Below are 18,341 nucleotides of genomic sequence, written 5' to 3' on the forward strand. Positions count from 1 at the left end.
AAGGAAGGCCCATTCTAATCCTCATTTACTTTTTTATTTGGATGCACACTGTACCCAACCAATTTCAGCATGGTTTAATTGATATGGAAACAGCAGCCATGGTTTATTCCTCTAATAGACAGACAGATGGAGACTCACTAATCACTCTGCAGAGGAAAAAGAAGAAAGAAACGTATCAACTGCATCCCATGTCTGTGCATGGGAAATCGTATCCCAGCTTTGCTATGATAATTTACACAAAAGCATGTGCCCTGTTTCCATGTCAATCTAGCATGCTTCCTTTAGTACCCAATCAGCACCCGCCCTGTTCCCCTGCATGTGGTCTAAAATAATTCCCTCTCTGATCATGTATTACAGAGGATTACAGCGCTACAACTAGAAATACTAAATAAGAGCCAATATTGCACTTATGATTTGTGCCATGTGAAACATAAACGGTCATCATGTCCACAGAGGACTTGTGGGAAATGCATTACTTGTCCCATGTATTTCTGTAGAAGTGTACTACAGCTCACAGTCAAAACAGTTGCGCATACCCCGGAGCTGCCAGCCCACTAGGCTCTGCCCTGCGGTTAGGTTGGTTGTGCGTCTTTGTTTCTCAAACACTAGCTCCTCTGTTTAGCTTCCCAAACCTGTTTAATTTGCCCTTATCCTCTGGCTTTTTCAGGGAGTGATCAGGTGTCTGGGTTTAGTTTCCCGATTGTCTCCCAAGTGTCTCAGCCAATGGAAAAGCATTCTTCAGAGTGTGTACATAATGCAGCTCTGTTAGCAAACTTTCTCAAACTAACACTCAACCCTCCACAAAGCAGCAGCGCTTCTCTCTTGTATATAATCCTCTGTATTTATGGTCATGGGACCACAGAGAAGGATAAGGTAAACGGCCAGGGGCCGGCATAAAGTCATGCGGCTCACAAAGGTTCAATGCATGTGAGGAAGCTGACTAGTGGTATATAAAGGGAGAAACCTAAACCGCCTTTGTTAAAACCTTGTAACAACTCAAACAGAGGAGTTGGGTACAAGTGCAACACTGAGGGAATATGCAACTAGATCAACCCTGTCGTCTCTCAGTAGCTCCCTCTTCAGTCCATGACTTTAGTCTCACATGAGCGATTCAAAATGGAAGCCAATAATTGAAAAACAATGGAGCTGTGGTGAGTAGTTCTCTACAGAGAAACGTATGCCTCTGCCAAAAGCACAACGCTATAAGCTCTGCAAGACATCTTTAAAAATCATTCACTTGTCTTCTATGCTCTCCTATGGCGATTAGGACGTCTGAGGTTTCTGAGGCTTGCACAGTACCCATTATGACTCCTACTCGTTTCACGAGAGATGTCCACACAGATTCTCCATTGCCTTTGTACTGATCAAACCAGACTGCTGCTAAGAAAAGCATAGAGGCAGAGCAAAGGCACAGTAGAGTGTTCAGATTCCAGAATGAACAGTGGAAATTACAGGTCATCTTCACAATTAGGGCTCTGAGCTCTGAATATCCTCCTACCACTTTCCATAGGAAATGTGGTTTAAAGAGTGACAATTTGACATGGCAGGGAGGTTTTTTCTCCTTTTTGTCACTATTATTTTCAGGACAGAAATCAGCAGACACAGTAGGGTATTATGTGTGTTTTAAAGCGTAATGAATATTAATGAGATTGATTAGCATATTCATCGGGGGTTCTCAATGATTGCCATTTCATTCACTTTGCCATCTTAAACATCCTTTCATGTCCTTTCAATCCTGATTTTTCATCTGAGGAAGAATGGTATTATTTCAGCTTTCTCCATGGTCAGTGGGGTTTTAAAGGGGTTTTATCTTTTTTTTAATCACATGCAGAGGCACACTGGGATGTTTTGAGAAACAAACAGCCAGTTTAAGATGCATGGTCATGGTGGTCTAGAAATTAGATGTATTGTGGAATATGTGTAAAACCATGTGTGAATCACAACAGAGCGTTGTCCCTCTCTCTCTCTCTCTCTCTCTCTCTCTCTCTCTGTAAAGCTGATGCAACATTTTGAAAGGATCTAGCAACAGACAAATCAGAATCACTTAACACCCTCAGAGGAAATATGAGTGTAAAACAGAGTGCTTGGTTTTTCAATGTAGTAGAACCATTCAGTAAATAATAAAAACACCAAACATCAACACAATGCCTGCAACTATCGATTAAATTTCCAATCTCTGGAGCTTCAGGGTGTGAAGAAAATAGCAAAATTGAGCATTGAGTGCATCTTTTAAACAGATCAAAAGTACAATTGAATTTTGATTTACAGTAACTACAGAGCTAATCGCCCATAGCCAGGTTGCCTCTCATCTTCAGTCGTTCCCTCCCCAGGCCCGACACTCTGGGCTCCTGGGACGCCGTTTAACATAATGAGGTACCAGGCAAAAAAACCTTATCTCTGCCACACATGCTAAAGAAACATCAGCCAGGGCCCAGGAGAGAAATGGTCTCCAAGACATATGGTGACTGCTGTGTTGAATCGCTACACACAGCCCCTCAAACTCAATAATCTGGTTTAAGCATTAAAAAAAACACCAATTTAAGCCACGAGGGTACGATTACTAATAGATAAGATTAACCCAGCTTCGGTTATCATTTCAGGGCACTGTTATCTTGATGTTTCATCATTATGAAAACATTGAGTAGCAAATTACAATAATAAAAGACTACTTTATTATTGTGGTATAACAAATGAAGGGATTGCAATAATATTTGCCCAATATTTGGAAAGTCTGGATTCTTACCAGTGAACATATTTGCATTATAAACAACGTTCCAAAGGTCTCAACCCGGGGCAGACATTTGGCTCCATTATGCTAGGAAACTGACATCACCCAACACTGAATTGCAGGCATTCTGTTCAGACTTGTCAATGAAGATGTCAACTTCTGTCAACAGCCATTGCGGCTTTAAACAAACCCTGTAGGGATCAAATCAAATTAGATGCTAATGGCACCCTCGCTCCAACGGCAAGGGAAACTACTTAATCAAATGTGTCAAATAGACCAGGTGCAGTGACAAACTCAAGCAATATGGGTAAATTTGAAGGAGCAAACTCATCTCCATTGTCTGCAGTGCTCATTATCAAACTCTGAAAGACTGAAAAAATTCTCCTCCTTTGTTCTTCACTCATTCTGGCCTCCTACACACTTAGAGCCCGGGCAGCTCTGTTCGGGCTGTAGAGCAGACAAGGCCTCATTCTCTCACCAATCCCATTTACAAGATGCACCAGTCGGCCATAAACAAGTTGCCATGGAAACATTATGATTTCAGCGCAATCTTTCTGTCTCTGTCTGTCTGTCTGTCTGTCTTTCGAATTATTAACTATTCTACAGCTGTGGGCAAGCGGGAGAGAAAATATCCCCGGAGCTCTTTCAAAATGTTGGTAGTGACTGACAGACACATTTTAAAAAAGAAATCTGATGTGAAATCATGATTATTAGATTTATATTTAGACGCCACCAAGTCCTCATCATTGCGATAGACCTCCCCAAACTCACATGGAGCTAAGATGCCTTCCTCTCTCTCAAATCCTCTCCCCCACCACGCTCAGGCTAGCTAGCGAGAAACCCTCTCTTCTCATTTGAACCTGTCGCATTTGGCCTAAACTCTCCCTCAAACACACACACACTCACATTTCAAACAACAGAACACAGATTTAAAGCGTCTTGAATGAAACCAATTAAAGAGCTGGAATATGTGGTCCATGCAAATGAAGTTTATTCATTCACATGCTCTCACAATGCTACTGAGATCTTCACACTCTGAGGAGCGCCATCGCCACACTCACCCTGCCCACCTCCCACCTCCCCTTCACACATTCCAAGGAGGAATTCAAGCACATGACTTGGCAGAGACCCCCCCTCCATCTCACAATGTCCCCCTGCAGGAGGAGTTATCGGACGGGATAGCAGAGAGGGGTACAACCGGTCGGGGCTCTTAAGCCAGCGCCATTTCCCACTTCTGTCTCCAGGCCTCGGGCGACTGAGGAAGGATGCACTTCAAGCGCTCATTCCAGTGGACTTTGCAGATTAAGTTATTCAAAAGCTAATCTTCGTCTGTTTAGATTCTCTACGTCACTGTTGGCATCTTGGAGACAACATTGATAAATGCAAACTTTCTGTACTCGTTTTGAACATGTCTGTTAAAAGTGTATTTCTATACATCCAGACAATATTCCCAGTGGAACTTTTCCTCAAGGCCTATTCAGTGTTTTATAAAAATGCAGATTGCCAGGTATCGTTTTCCTTCGTGCCTGCAAATCATTAACTAACACAGAAAAACATCTTCTTGCTCTGACAGTAATTTGAGGGTAAGGGAACCACAAGCCAAACGAGCTGTTATGCTGAGAGAATAGGGAAGAAAACAAATGTCTCAAAAAAGCAATTCAGCATGCTCTGAACGGTGCATCCAACAAACAAAATTGTTTTTATTTGACTCTACAACATGTAGCCAGCCTAGAGTAGACATTAATCGTAGCATGAACTGTGTTATCGCTTGATCATAATACATTTTTGTTACCAGGGACCACAGGATACCTGTTACCATTCAAGAGCCAAATACATACATTAAGTAATTATTGGGGTACAGTACAAATAGACAAATGATACAATTCCACCCTTAACAATGGTTAAGGTGCTCAAATACTGTACAAGCTACTCAGGACCGACCTTCAAGAGGACAGAGACAGCCGCCCACACGGGCAGAGACAGATAGTCACGCTTCCGACTAGACCAAATGGTCATACTTAATTTTAAAGGGCCCTGTTGATAGTCTACAGACGCTCAACAACTGTAAACTATCAACAAACTACCAACTGAGACTGTTGAACGGCAACAACTGGTTACGCTTGGGGTCAGTATCACTCGATTTTTTTTTTTGATGGTTTGTTGAGCATCTACAGACCTTCTAAGCAGCCCCTCAAAGTAAGGGCCAAACAAAAGAGGCGATGCATCTGCTTTGCGTTGACTGCTGTTCTCATCCAGACCAGTCGCCAATGAAAAAAGTGTATATGTTTCTGCGGAAGCTCAATGTCGACGCCTGTGCATGTAATTTTGATGAATCATAATGCATGAAGCTAAGATTACTGGGGATATAGTCATTGCAACATGCTGTGACTCCTCCGGATCAAGGCTCTCCTTTGGAGTATAAAACTCAGGAGGGCTGGAGCCTGGAGCACAGGGCTTGCTGTGGGAATTAGCTTATGATCTCAATTACCCTCAAACACACCGAAAAGAGCTGACGATGGGGAGAAAAATGGGTGTCAGCGTTGTCTGTTTGCACTTTACATTTCTCAACTTCATCATCTAATCTACATTAACTCTATCAAGAGGGTGATCAAGTGTCCTAGGTATGAGGAACACACTGTCAGAATAACATTGATGTGTTGTCTAGCTACAAGTGTTTTCATACAGTTAAATGCATCTACAGCTTCTGGTTGCATATCTGGTTACAGACTAAGACAGAAAATAGTCCGTTGACTAGACAAGAAATCATATCATACCACACAGTTCTCAAATACTTCAGAACCTGTGCAAGCATGCATGCATTCCCACGCAAACACACTCAAACACATTCAGTATGCGGCTTCAGTGAAAAAAACTGCCTCAAGCATGCCTTATGTAGACACTCCCAAACTCTAACTCTTGCCTGCTGTGTGAGGAACTAATGTTTCAACAAGAAAAATAACTTAAACTTAAAATTAAAGATCCGAAAGAGTGAATACAGCACAAAACAGAATTGACTTGCTGCAACATAGAACATTACTGAAGCTAGGATCAAGTTCCTTCAACATGAGTGGTAGAACGACTAGTTTCCTATTACACATTTAATACAACACAATTATCAATAATCTAGCCTCATGTTAAATTAATTAGAAGACCATTCATAGACCTCTGGATGTCTTGTAATTGAAAATAATATTACTGTCTTTTCGAATGTTTGAATAAAAAACTTTAATGACAAAAAAAAGAAGAGACTATCCAGGGTCCGGTCATTTTGTCATTCTGAAAGGCTTTCAACTATGAAGGAAGTCCTACCCCCAGATAGACTGTGATGTTCTATGGAGACCCATGCTTCTAATATCAGTATGGCTTCAGATGAGGAGACCAAGAGTCTACGTTTTGTTTTAAGGTGCAGGAAAGGCCGGCTATTACAAAGCTTGGAGAAAGCTGGTGTAAATGAAACCGAATTAATAAACTACATTCCTTTGACATCCATAAACTGTAATGGTCAAGAAGAATCCTCTAGTCAAAAGAAATATCTTCTAGTCAATAAATAGCATGAAGGATATTACATTAGTCATTTAGCAGATGCTTTTATCCAAAGCGCCTTACAATAATTGCACTTAACGTAGGTAGTCAGTGTACTACTACTCACCAGAGCTCACAAGTGCATCTCCTTTCTAAACACGTGACTAAGAGCTTAATGTAGTGCTAAAGCCAACGTGCATTATCTGATATCTGAAACAATTGCATGTGTAAGAAACAAGCAAAAGACAATCACACACCGGAACAGGGACAGCTAAATACTCATCTGCAGCAATGCTCAGAGAAGAAGCATTTAATGCACCTGTGGTACAAAATAGAACGAAAAAAAACAAACTACCCAGCTGTGGCTGCAATTCATTTGGAACATAAAATGTTGACAATGGGTCTAAAACTGATGAGAACTCTAACATCCTCTTAACTGCACTCTGATTTAGTGGCAACCTTTTTCTTCATTACAACTTAATACTCTGCTTCTTTCTCAGTTTTGTCTTGGCTTCTAGCGGCTTCACTTCCTCCAGTGAGACACCGTGATTTGTCTTGCTCCTGCCCAGAGGCACAGAAGCAAGTCCTCGCTGGTAATAGCTCTGAAAAACACCTATGACCGCAGGATGGTTCCCAAACGCATGGCAACAGTAGCACAGGACAAAACCAGACATGCAAAGATTTACGATCTAACCGAACAAACTGTGCAAGGCATAATGGTTTTGTTTATTCTACACCTCTTGTAACAGCGTTCAATATTTATCTTTCTTTGTTAGGAAATGAACCATCACAAGTCTTCTTTAACCCTCAGTTGGACAAGCATAGCATTCCTGGGCCTGGTTCCTCAGATACGACATCCCTTCCTCTCTAACGTCTGCCCACATTCCCATCAGATTTGGGGGGAAAATGCCACAGGTCAGAGCAATGAGACGATGAGGCTGCCATGTTTCCCCTTCAGCTCTGACATGGAATGTGTGATTGGCAGCTTTCTTTATTCAACTGACTTGGGAAAGAAAAGTCTCTTAATAATATATTGTGACACGGACCAGTCCAGTGGCAGTGACTCACATTCTCCGTCAAACTCAACCTTGGGACATGTTCGCGAAATATTTTAAAGGGAAAATGACTGCAGCGCTACAATGTAAAGAAGGGTGACGTGATGATTGGCATTTCTAAATTCTGCAACACTCGCTGTATATTTCCCATCTCGAGCCTGCAGTCTTGCTTCAGGGGAGTACAAACCTTTCAGTCATCCGACATTTTGTGCGCTGTGACATTCTCCAGCAGTGTTTGATGTGATTGGAACTGATCTGAGCTCAGTTCTAGACACAGCACTGTTAAAGGAAGGACTTAATGAGGATCCAGCTCCCCTCTGGAAGTTGCTGATCAGGTTACTGACATGGAGCTGATTAGTGTACCCAACAATGAGCAAAATAAACAGGTTCAACTTGGCAAACTGGATACATGCATAACCTAAGGAGCCTGAGAGACAAATGCGAATGATTAGGGCCGTTCTGACAAACAGAAAATATGATTAGCGATTTTCCCAGCGGGCTAAGTTGGCCTGAATGGTGCCATCCCTCTTGTAGGAGAGGTCATCAGGAAAACAAATTCCCCATTACTGAAGACAGAACTAATTGATCTGACAATAGGAGCTGCTATGAGGTTGCTCTTTACAGACTGTTTGTCTATGAACCCCTATGGAGATTAACATGGAGTGTTTAAGCCGTCATCTTACTCAGGAAAAGGCCTCAGAGGTTCACACAACACCTGGCTCAGAGCAAGCTGAAACATCTCTGACACAACAGCTTTGTGATTGTCGAGGCTTGTCTGAGAGAAGTCTGCGCTGAAAGTGTACAGAAAACAGATCACAGACGCAGAACACTTCACACATTAACTGCCAGGAAGTCAAAAAGTGATTGCTGGAGAATAGTAAGAAATTAGCAGACAAATCATGATAATTGCATGTCTTGACCTGACCTCATTTGCATTTGACTGTTCCCTCCTTTTTTCCAAACTAAAGACGCTCCTTTCAGAGTCAAGCCGAAGATGAGAAAATGGCATTGACAAATAGAGGCAACAAAGAGGGCCCAATGATGGCCTGTCACAAGGAGTGACAACTCAATTTTGGGTTGCTGCTTGAGTAGCACAATGTTGCTATTTCCACTGGTTGGGAACTGTGAACTACTGTAACTAATGTATTTATACTATTGCATATGGCGTGTGTAACATATGAGTGCTTAGCTTCTGATACTCCGTTTTGTTTAAGAGGACGTATGAAGACTAGAATCATCCTCTCTCTGTCTTGTGGATGACAGCAAGATAATGGCTAACAAGAGGGATGGAGCCAGCCCCCGTCTATATAAATGCAAATTACATCTCCACCCAACAGGCAGGAACATACTGTTTACTGTCAAACGGAAACAAAGATGAAACAACTTATTGAACTTCAACCTCTTCAGCATGATGCGGGAGTACTTTCACGCTGGCTGCAGAACCACTAACATTTCTGATGTTGTTATTGACTGCCTAGGGCGTCAAATCATAGACCCAGTATCATGGGCTCCAATACAAACATGTATGTTTCAATCATGTATGTACATGTATGTTAATGTGTTAACAACTGCTTCATATGAATTGACTATACCACAGCAGTAATTTGAAGTGCAACAAAAAAGGGCTTGTGCAACCAGAGAAACAGCAGCTTAAGTGGAGACAAGCAGTCCCCACGAAGCTGTTGTGATAGCGCTGGAACAGGTCTGCTTCGCTGCCTAGGGTGTGTGCTACCGCTGCATGGCTCTGACAGCAAAGTTGACAGTCCAGTTCTTTTTTGTTTCAGCAACTCGTTCCCTTTTTAATTACAGCCCTCTCAAGACACCATTTGTTTTTGTTTTTGTGGAACAGCCGGCTAATAGCTTAAGACAGCAGGGGAAAGACATGCTATTAGCGAAGCTGCATAATCACCATTAGGACCATCTGCAACCGATACTTGCCCTTAATCTCAGAGAGATCGGCTACGGTGACACCAGAGACCCCTTCAACCCGACAAGTCTTCCCTTTTGTGGAGACAGCTGCAACCTTGCAATGCAATGTGACTGCAGACACACACTGTTCTTTCGGCCCTTTCACCAGAACATGCCGACAATGTGGTAACTGTGTTTTTCAGGACACGCAAATCGACATAATCATCACAGCCATTATGGAACTTTTTCTTTTCCCAGCAAAAGCCTCAGTGAAGTATCAAAAATAATCCTCATTATTGGGATCGAGGAATTAAATCCTCCTATGCCATAAATATGCCTGTTTGATGTATTCTATTTTTGATTTGATTTGATTCATCTGTCTTTCTGCTTTTCACCCACAGAGGATAAGAATTGTATTAAAATCCCGAATAGACTTTTTGGGTGCTAAGCCAGGCTATTTTTCAAACCTCTCAGAGGGGATAAATGCTGACGCACTATAATAGCACTTGTCACGCAGTTGGCAACCTTAATGCCAGCACAATGTGTCAGAGGACCGCTGTCTTTAGAGTGTCCTACCTCCTCTATGAGCACATTATTCACTTGGACTAGATTTAGGAACACTGATCACTGGGATTGAGCATAGCTCCTCTAATATGGCAAAGAATGCCTGCACAATATTCCCTGGATCAAATAACTATCAGGATTTGGGCACTGCGTGTTGGGTGCTGTGATATAGCAGATGTTGGACTGACAGGGTTGTTTGAAGAGTCAACTGCTCCAACAACCCCCAACCCCTTCAAAAACGCAGTAGTCAACCATGAAAATATAGTTCCTTGTGTTAAGAGTCCATCTAGTTTTTGAAATTGCCTCATATTTCAAATACATCTGTTGGTTAACATAATCTCAAACTTCCTTTGTGCACAGCTTGTTCTCCAGACTGCCGTCATGACAGATGCACCATGATAATTTCTGAAATCTAAGTTTTAGTGTGGGGAAAATCCTAACTTCCTATTTAGTTGAGGGTACACTGAAAAAAAACGATTCCCCACCAATACAACAACTTTGATAGCCCCCCTAACAATAGATGCCAAGCAATCACATTCATGACAATACAGTAAGACGATAACCATGAACCACACCATAATGGAATGTGCATCCATACGCTTTAATATGCAAAAACAAGCTATGAAGATGTCAACAGAACAACCAAGCATGAGATGAGGGGTTTAAATACAATTTGGCTTTTTTTTGTTTGTTGCTAGAGTACCTTGAAAGGTTTTCAGCAGTCAAATCAAAGAGGGACATTCCTCTGGAGAGAGGTGATGGTTTCGGTGTCAGAGCCTCATCCGTCAGTGGCTCACAATGTAGCCTCATTGCAGGCATGCAGCAGCAGACGATGCCCTGCTGCCTCCAAGAAGTACCTGCTCTCTAGACAATGGCATTCATTTTAATGTGAAAGAGCATACTGGAGAAGAATTTCAATATGGCTTTGTGGGAACTTCATTGTCCTCTCTTGGGTGAAACCTTAGCCTGGCAGCTCACCACCTCTCAAAATGTTGGGTTTTTTTCATGGATGAACCTCCTGCTCATATTTCTGCATTGTCCTCACTACTAAATCGTCCTGATTAAGACTGAACAAATGAAAAAGAAAATGTCCCAAATCGGTGACTGTCCCACTTCACCCATCAAACCAGGAAATCAAAATAATGCATTAATGGACTTCAAATCCCATTTGCTTTAAGCCCATTAGGATTTGCCTGTACCCTTTCCTTTAGTGTATTGAGGCGCAACCCTGTGTGAGTGAAGAGAGGGGTTTAATTTTTTGTTTATTTTCAAACCAACATGAAGTATAAATTAACAGTCTGTAGTTTGTCTAAACTTTGTCAGAATTGTGGAAAAAGGGGGCCTGTGTTTTTTTTGTGTGAGTTTTTTTTCTCTTCAGTGTCTGTGCAGATTCCTTCACAGCCCCCTGTATGGAGCAGGAGAAAATGCTTCCGGCGTGAGCCCATTGAGCTCGCCTCCCCAGCTGCCAGGGCACTCGGCGGTTTGAGGGTCCGCCAGTCCTAGGGAGCTGCGGCGTTAACAGCGTGACTTTTAATCCACCCACCCCCTCCGCAAGCTCCGGGCAGTGGTCTAGGGAATCCTTTCATGCTGGTCATTCACATAGCAACGCCTGGAGAGGGCCTTGGAGGAGCCCCTGTAGAATGGGTTAAAGGTGGGATGGAGGAGGCCGTGGCTTCCAGACACATTGGACGGCCGGCCTTTGTAGAGCTAGATGGCCAAACAAAGGGGAGTGGAAACCCTCAAGACGGCTCGCATCTGACGTCTACCCTCTGAGGAAAATCATAATTATGATAATGTTTGGGAAATGTGAATGATATGGCGTCATCTATTTATCACTGCAAGGGCAGAGTGGTGCTTATCATTTTGGGATGTAGCATTTTTTTGCTGTGTAATTCCTCTCATTATGCACAGTGCAAATCAAAGCGTCTGTTTCATAATTAATAATAAAAATCAATTCCAGCAAAGGGTCCATCTGGTTCAGGGACGCACTTACGGAGGACTGGGCCCAGCAGGCCCACGGCATCAGCCATTTAGTTAAATCTGCTCTGAAACGCTGGTTGTAATGGGCTTTGGAATGGCTGTCACACCCATCCGTTCCAGGGACAGACCCTAGTTCGGGAATGCTGCGAGACACAGGGGTTTATCTACTGTCATAGGAAGGAGATAGAAGATCAAACCACCTCTATTCCTGTTAGGAGTCCCACCCTACACACAGGTAGAGTGGGACTCATCACTAATGCATGGATAGAGGACTGTATGAAAATAATGCTTTCCTGGATATACGCTGCACATCTGTATCATTACACAAATCATTATTCTTTGTCTTTAAAGTGATCTGCTGTTTAATATGCCGTTTGCCATCGATGGAAAACAAAACAATCAAATTCCATGTTTTCTGTTAACGCGTGGGCTGCCTTTACAACTCAGACAGTCTCAACTAAAACATTTTATACCGTTGTGTGAACGTTAAAATATTACTGTGTTTTGTTCAAGCTTGTAGAAACAGAGTGTGCTTTGTTAGAGGAGTCATATGTGTTTGAGGAAGACAATATCTGTATCCAAATCTCACAGTTGGTCGGGGCAATGCGTGTGCTCTGTTACAAAGCAAGACAGTCTGGCGGAGTAGCCGTTTGTGTGCCCTTTCCCTCGGATATCTGACATCTGTTCTTCTCTCCTTCTGCTACACAATCGCCATTCTGTACAAGGCCCTCTCCACCGTGTTGGTGCAAGTATGAGCTAGGCATGCAGGACTCACACCCTCCACCGCCAATACCAATCCCCTGATTGTTTAGTAAGGCCCAATGAATGTTGTAGTTGACTCAGGAGTCATGGATCGAGTGTGGCAAACAATGGCGTTCTTGTGGCTTTCGACAACGGCTGAAATAGCTCTGCCAATAAATATGAACGCAGCAGCTTGCAGCGAACTGTACGCAATGAGGGATGGATGGAAAAACATGAGAGTCCGTTTTCTTCATGCAACTTTATACAAATATTGGTGATGAAAGTACAAGCTTTCAATGCTGAACATGGCTGGCAGTTTCAAGAGTTCTACAGCTGAATAATTGTCTATTTACCCCACACGGTCGGTCCAAAACAACTGGATATGAAAACAATCAACTGGTGAGAGAAACACAAATGGATAATTAATAAAAGGTTCCTTCTGCTTAAGGTCATGTTTCCAACTGACAGTAAACAGTAGCGAGGTGGACTGCATAACAAACAACCAGTGCCAAAATACTGAATTAAATAACAGTGATTATTCATGGTCACAATAGGCATGTGGTTTTCCTATTTACTTTGTCGGGCAATTATGTTCAGGGCAGTACAGTAAGAAGATCATCATGACAGTCAAAACTGACGAACTTCCTGACAAACAGTCATTTGTTAAAAATCCTCTGCAAACAGGAAAAACAAAAAACAGTGGGAAAAAAATAGCATAACATATTTTACGCCTAGAGATTTGGACCATTTATTAACAGTTCACAGTGGAAGTAGTTATACTCTTGTTCCCCAATCAGTGAACTTCTGAGAAAACATGCCGCAAAACACATCCTTGAATTTTCCCTCATCATGTAGACTTTTGATCCTAACAAATATAGTCCAGGGTAGAGACAATGTAGACCTGTCAGGTCAGCAGCTAAGTACGGTGACCTACATCAAATTGGAAAACATCAAGGGTCCTGCCAGATGCAGCGTTTTTCTTTACGTCAGGAAGTAGATGTTTTCATTTCTATGCTGCCAACACTTGGAAAAATCAATGCGGTAGCCTATAGTATAGTGAACAATAGAACACACAATGCCTGTCCTAAAGTATTAGGTTGATCGGCATCAACCCAGCAGCCTGGAAAATGGCAGAATCAGAACTGTCTGGGTGCTCATAGCACTATCGCTTTCTAGAAGAGGAATATCAGAGTCCCTAATGACACAATGAGTGCTTTTTCTTCCCTTTCAGTTCCTGAACTAAGCTGTCCTGAGGTAGCTTTAAGTCGCCGCTCTTTGTGACTGGAGTCCGGGTTTGTGAGAAACGTTATCAGAAGCAGCGTGAAGGGATGAGGGCAGGAGAACAAAAACACTCCTGTGACACGTCTCAAAGGATTCCCTTTCTTGTGTAAACTCGCTCTGAATCCTAGGGAGCAGGGGCATGGGTGGGTTTATTAAAGACTGGAGGGTTGGCACAGCCTATTTAAACAGTGACAGAGTTAATCTCTGGACTGTCACTTTTAATCACGGGAGCATTGATCATGATGGCACAGCCAGCTTCGATTCAACTTGGCTCTGCTGCATTAAACACACTGGCCACGCCATATCTGCTCCATTTATCATTGGGTGCAGTTTCTCCCCAGCAAGCTGGCTAAAACTAGAACATATGTTGAGGGCATGTGACTCAAATATCAATTAAAATACAAACTGATTGAAATCATTCCTACTGCCTTTTATCCTCGACATGAACATCTTGGCCATGTCTCCAATGGAGAAGCCACCTAGGGGCCTAAACACTAGTTTCCAACTAAATCATCCCGAGCTCCGGCTGGAAAGTTACATTATTTAGTTATTTAGTAGCTCTTCTTCACACTGTAGTATCTTAAAGATGACCTTCCTCAGTTTGCTCTCCTCAATTGATAACAGACTCAATCATCCATTAACTCATTGGTTAAAACATTAATCTGTCTTGTCTGAGCATTCCACTGCTTTGTCAATTTGACGAAGATTGTCTGGGGTTACCAGCTGGTATGGGTCTAGTAATAAAATATAATCTACTGGTATGATATGGTTAACTTATATCAACTCCTACCTTTAACACCTTTGAGTCATGGCTGATCATTGACTATAATGATGAAGTGTATTAGGACAAATATGATGGAAAAAAAGAAAAGACATAATGCTAGTTTCATTTTGAAGCAACTCTTGTGTTTCACTAACCTTTGTGGTCAGCCCTCACAAATCATGAAATGTTCACGTTCACATTCATGAAAAAATTATGATAGTACTACTGCTCGAATGTCAGTGCAAGTTGTCAGAAAGCTTGCTTTCACCTGTGCCCGTGGTAAAAAAGAGGCATTCAAGCTCTGCAGACGCACAGTACAGTAACTAACCCTAAACCTACCACCTGTTTGGGTCGGATCTAAAGTTAACTCGTTGTAGAAATGCAAGGCGGAATTACAGTGCAATTGTTTAAACAGGGGAGAGAGTTAAGAGATTTGATCAAGGTGTGTCACATCTCAGACATTGCAAGTCAAGGTGATAAACTACTAGACTCCATCTTTCATTCCCTCTGTGAAACTGTGACATCAAAAGACCATATTTCTACAAACAGCATTCAAGAAAGTATAGTCTGAAGTTAGAGCCAAGTTAAATAAGTTAAAGTTTAATTGTGCTTTCAAACAGTGATTTGTCTGCTAATTGTATTGATTAATCTAAATGCAGGTAAGTATTTCTTAAGTTGCTAGCGGGATGACTTCTCAAAGGAACATAGCCCGTCTCCTTCGCTAATGAAAGACAGATTTTCAACTGCCCCCCTCGTTTTATTCCCTCTTGAGAAATTAGAGAGAAGCAGGTTCGCTCAATATCAATTAATTCAATTAGAAACTACTTCCCCCACAGAAACATGGACTGTTTCCCCTTTGAATGTTACATGAGCTTTAATAACGAATATGTAGGGTAATCTGTGTGACTTGTACACATGTTGCAGTGTCATCATCAATGATATAGTTGTAAACATATAAAACTCAACACAAGGTGTGTTTACCAACAAATCTGGTGAATATGTTTACAAGAGAAGCTCCAAGTATCTGCCTTGGGATAGGGTTACTAACAGGTTTTCTGCTCATCCATAGGCTTGATCGTTTATTGCACACTCTGTCTAGTGTTCTATGCAGTATTTGCTTCTCTAATCGGTGTCTCTCAATGTGTTTGTTCATTTGGCGTGATGTGACATGAATGAAGCAACCGTGATCACTGAGCTCATACCAACTCTGTGGGCCATCCGAGGGTCTGCTACAGGAGAACAGTCTAACCTAACAAGGCATGCAACTCTCCAATACCGTGTGATAGAAAGCAACAATTCACATCTGAGGTAAGAGGTGGTGCCAAACAACTACATCTAAATGCCAAAAAAAGTTGCTAACCAGGGGCATTTGCGTAAATGTGTCTTTAAAAAAATTGGAGAGCTGATCTGCCTGGAATTACTGTGGAAAGCCTGTAAGCTGCTTTACAGAGTGATTTACCAGCACAAGCATGGGGGTAGTGTTATTCCATATGTCTGTTTCTGAGTTAGACATCTATAAGCCTCTTGCTGGGCCATCACCTCGAGACATAAAATTGTTACAGCCAACCAGAACCCAGACGATGTTTATTTAGGCTCCTTGAGAAGACTGCTTTGGCCTGTTTAGATATTCATCTCGAAGTCCATTGGGAACATAAGACAATGATTTCCCTATATTTTTACATTTTGTGGGTGCTCATTAACTGATCATTGAGTTTTGCAATGTTTTACACACGAAACAACATAATACCCACCAAAATAATGAACCTTTTGTTTTCCAGATGATACATTGATACAAAATGGCTGCTGCTTTCTAGTTCATAATGTAGGCTACAGTTCCGTTAAGCGCTGGCTTATATTTTCATACATTTTACAATTCAAATGGAGTTCATAATAGTTAGTCTGGTGGTTTTATATAGTCACGTCAAGTAAAAAGAATATCCCATGCCAATGTTTTAAGTGTTGTTTTGTTTAGTTTTATCCACAAATTTATACTAATTGACCTTTCAGATGTGCCATGTTGGTTGCCATCATAAGAACATGATTGAATCTCCTCATGTCCCAATGGATCTGTTCTCAGCTTTTAAGTGGGTGCACTCTAGATGACCTGACTACCAGCATTGTAGAGGTACAAGGAGGCAAAGCAATACTACTTGGAAGGATAGGTAAACAAACATTAACTTACTTGAGAAAACAACCACCAACTGTTGTAAAACAACACAGCCCTTATTTTAACACCTGCTCAACTGTCATTCAGGTCTCATCTCAGTTGGGAGTCAGGACATGTATGCTCAGTGTCCATACGTTCAATGTGGACTGATGACTGCAAAAGTAGGCTACTAGAGCTACAATAACAACTTCACTTGACTCGATCACACACCACATTCAATTTTGGATTATGTTGTGTGGGACTGGGTTACAGCATTTTTTATTCTCAAATTCTGGACTATTATTGCAAACACAGCAAATCTATCAGAGTCACAGGCCGATTTGAGCTTAAAATTAATTATATAATAAAGATGGATCTTTCTTGTGTCACTGCTTTCCCCCCATGCATTTATTTATTTATTTTTTGCTCTTCTGGCTGAGGTATAGGCACTATATATAATTCTGTCAATGAATATATTTTAGATGTCATGGATGTAATACCAGACCTAGTGCACAACCAAAATGTGAAAAATATGAAACACAATAGATGTGTGTTAGCTCATCTATTATCAAATTAATATTTCCAGAAGTAATATTTTTTAGAAGAGGACTGTTGATATGTAAGTCAGGATAGACAATTCAAAGCAAAACAGATTTGGTTAAACCTGTGCCTGTGTGTCAATCCTTCCAGGGGACAACACCTGAAAACACACTAAGAACACATACAAATAGGCTACCAACAGCAGTTGCTGCCGCTCACTTAAATTCAGCAGTGTTGCTGTAGTGGATGTAGGCTACCAGCATAGGAGGGGGTCTGAGTGATGCCATGTCAATTGTCCACCTGATAAATTCTATATTGAGGTTGATTAATGGTTAACAAATTCTGTGAATCGACAGGTGCTGGACTAACACATTAACCTCTACCACAGATTAGCCTACACAAATAAATGCAAATAGAACTCAAGCGTATTTTCATGACAAATATCAACCCATATCTACTGCTGCCCTTTTCTGCATTTACATTGTTGGTTAGTAACTGTTTCCATTCTGAACTGGAATAGCAACAAAACATTAAGGTTTCAGGATGTCAACATTCAGGTGGCTTCATTATGAGACCATTAGGCTAGTAATAGGCCAAGCCTGCTTTACAAACACTTTGTGGGAACATCTCATGCTATGCAGCATAGGCTAACCACAATCTACCACTTACTTGAGATTTTGAGAGTTCCATATCACCGACTCCAACGATTTGGCCATAGGCAACAGCGATCTGCATAACACCGTCAAAATCCATAGGTAGTACTTCCAACTGCAGCCCGAGCCTGCCATCTCCACGTTAAATCAGTGGGGTAAATTAAGCAGCAATAAAATTGTCCGAAACGTGGTTACAGTGTAAATCGCGCACGATTCCAGATCCCATTCGCCAGTGTCGCATGTAGATTCTTCAAAACCACGTTGACGGTGGACCGCAAAACAGACGCTGTGTGAAATAGGCTAACCTACTGTTTCGACCTGGTTTTGCAAACAGAACAATAGCAGGTGCGAAGTATAAAACAAAACCTTTCCACAGGTAAAAATAATAATAATAATTGTTGTTATTATTATATATAGCGTATTCAGGTTATGCATACACCTTCGCTTATTGATAAAACTA

General features: G+C 41.7%; 1 protein-coding gene across 1 annotated transcript in view; it reads right to left on the minus strand.

The window, feature by feature from the left end:
* efnb1 (ephrin-B1) overlaps positions 1-18,106 on the minus strand; it is a 45,360-nt gene extending 27,254 nt beyond the window's left edge. The window contains exon 1 of the mRNA XM_084449540.1: positions 17,898-18,106. Within this exon, the coding sequence (XP_084305666.1) occupies positions 17,898-18,016 (119 nt within the window). The 5' untranslated portion in view covers positions 18,017-18,106. The remainder of the gene's footprint in view (positions 1-17,897) is intronic.
* Positions 18,107-18,341: the final 235 nt, after the last annotated feature.

This window comes from Borostomias antarcticus (genome assembly GCF_949987555.1).
Source record: "Borostomias antarcticus genome assembly, chromosome: 15".
Lineage (NCBI taxonomy): Eukaryota > Metazoa > Chordata > Actinopteri > Stomiiformes > Stomiidae > Borostomias > Borostomias antarcticus.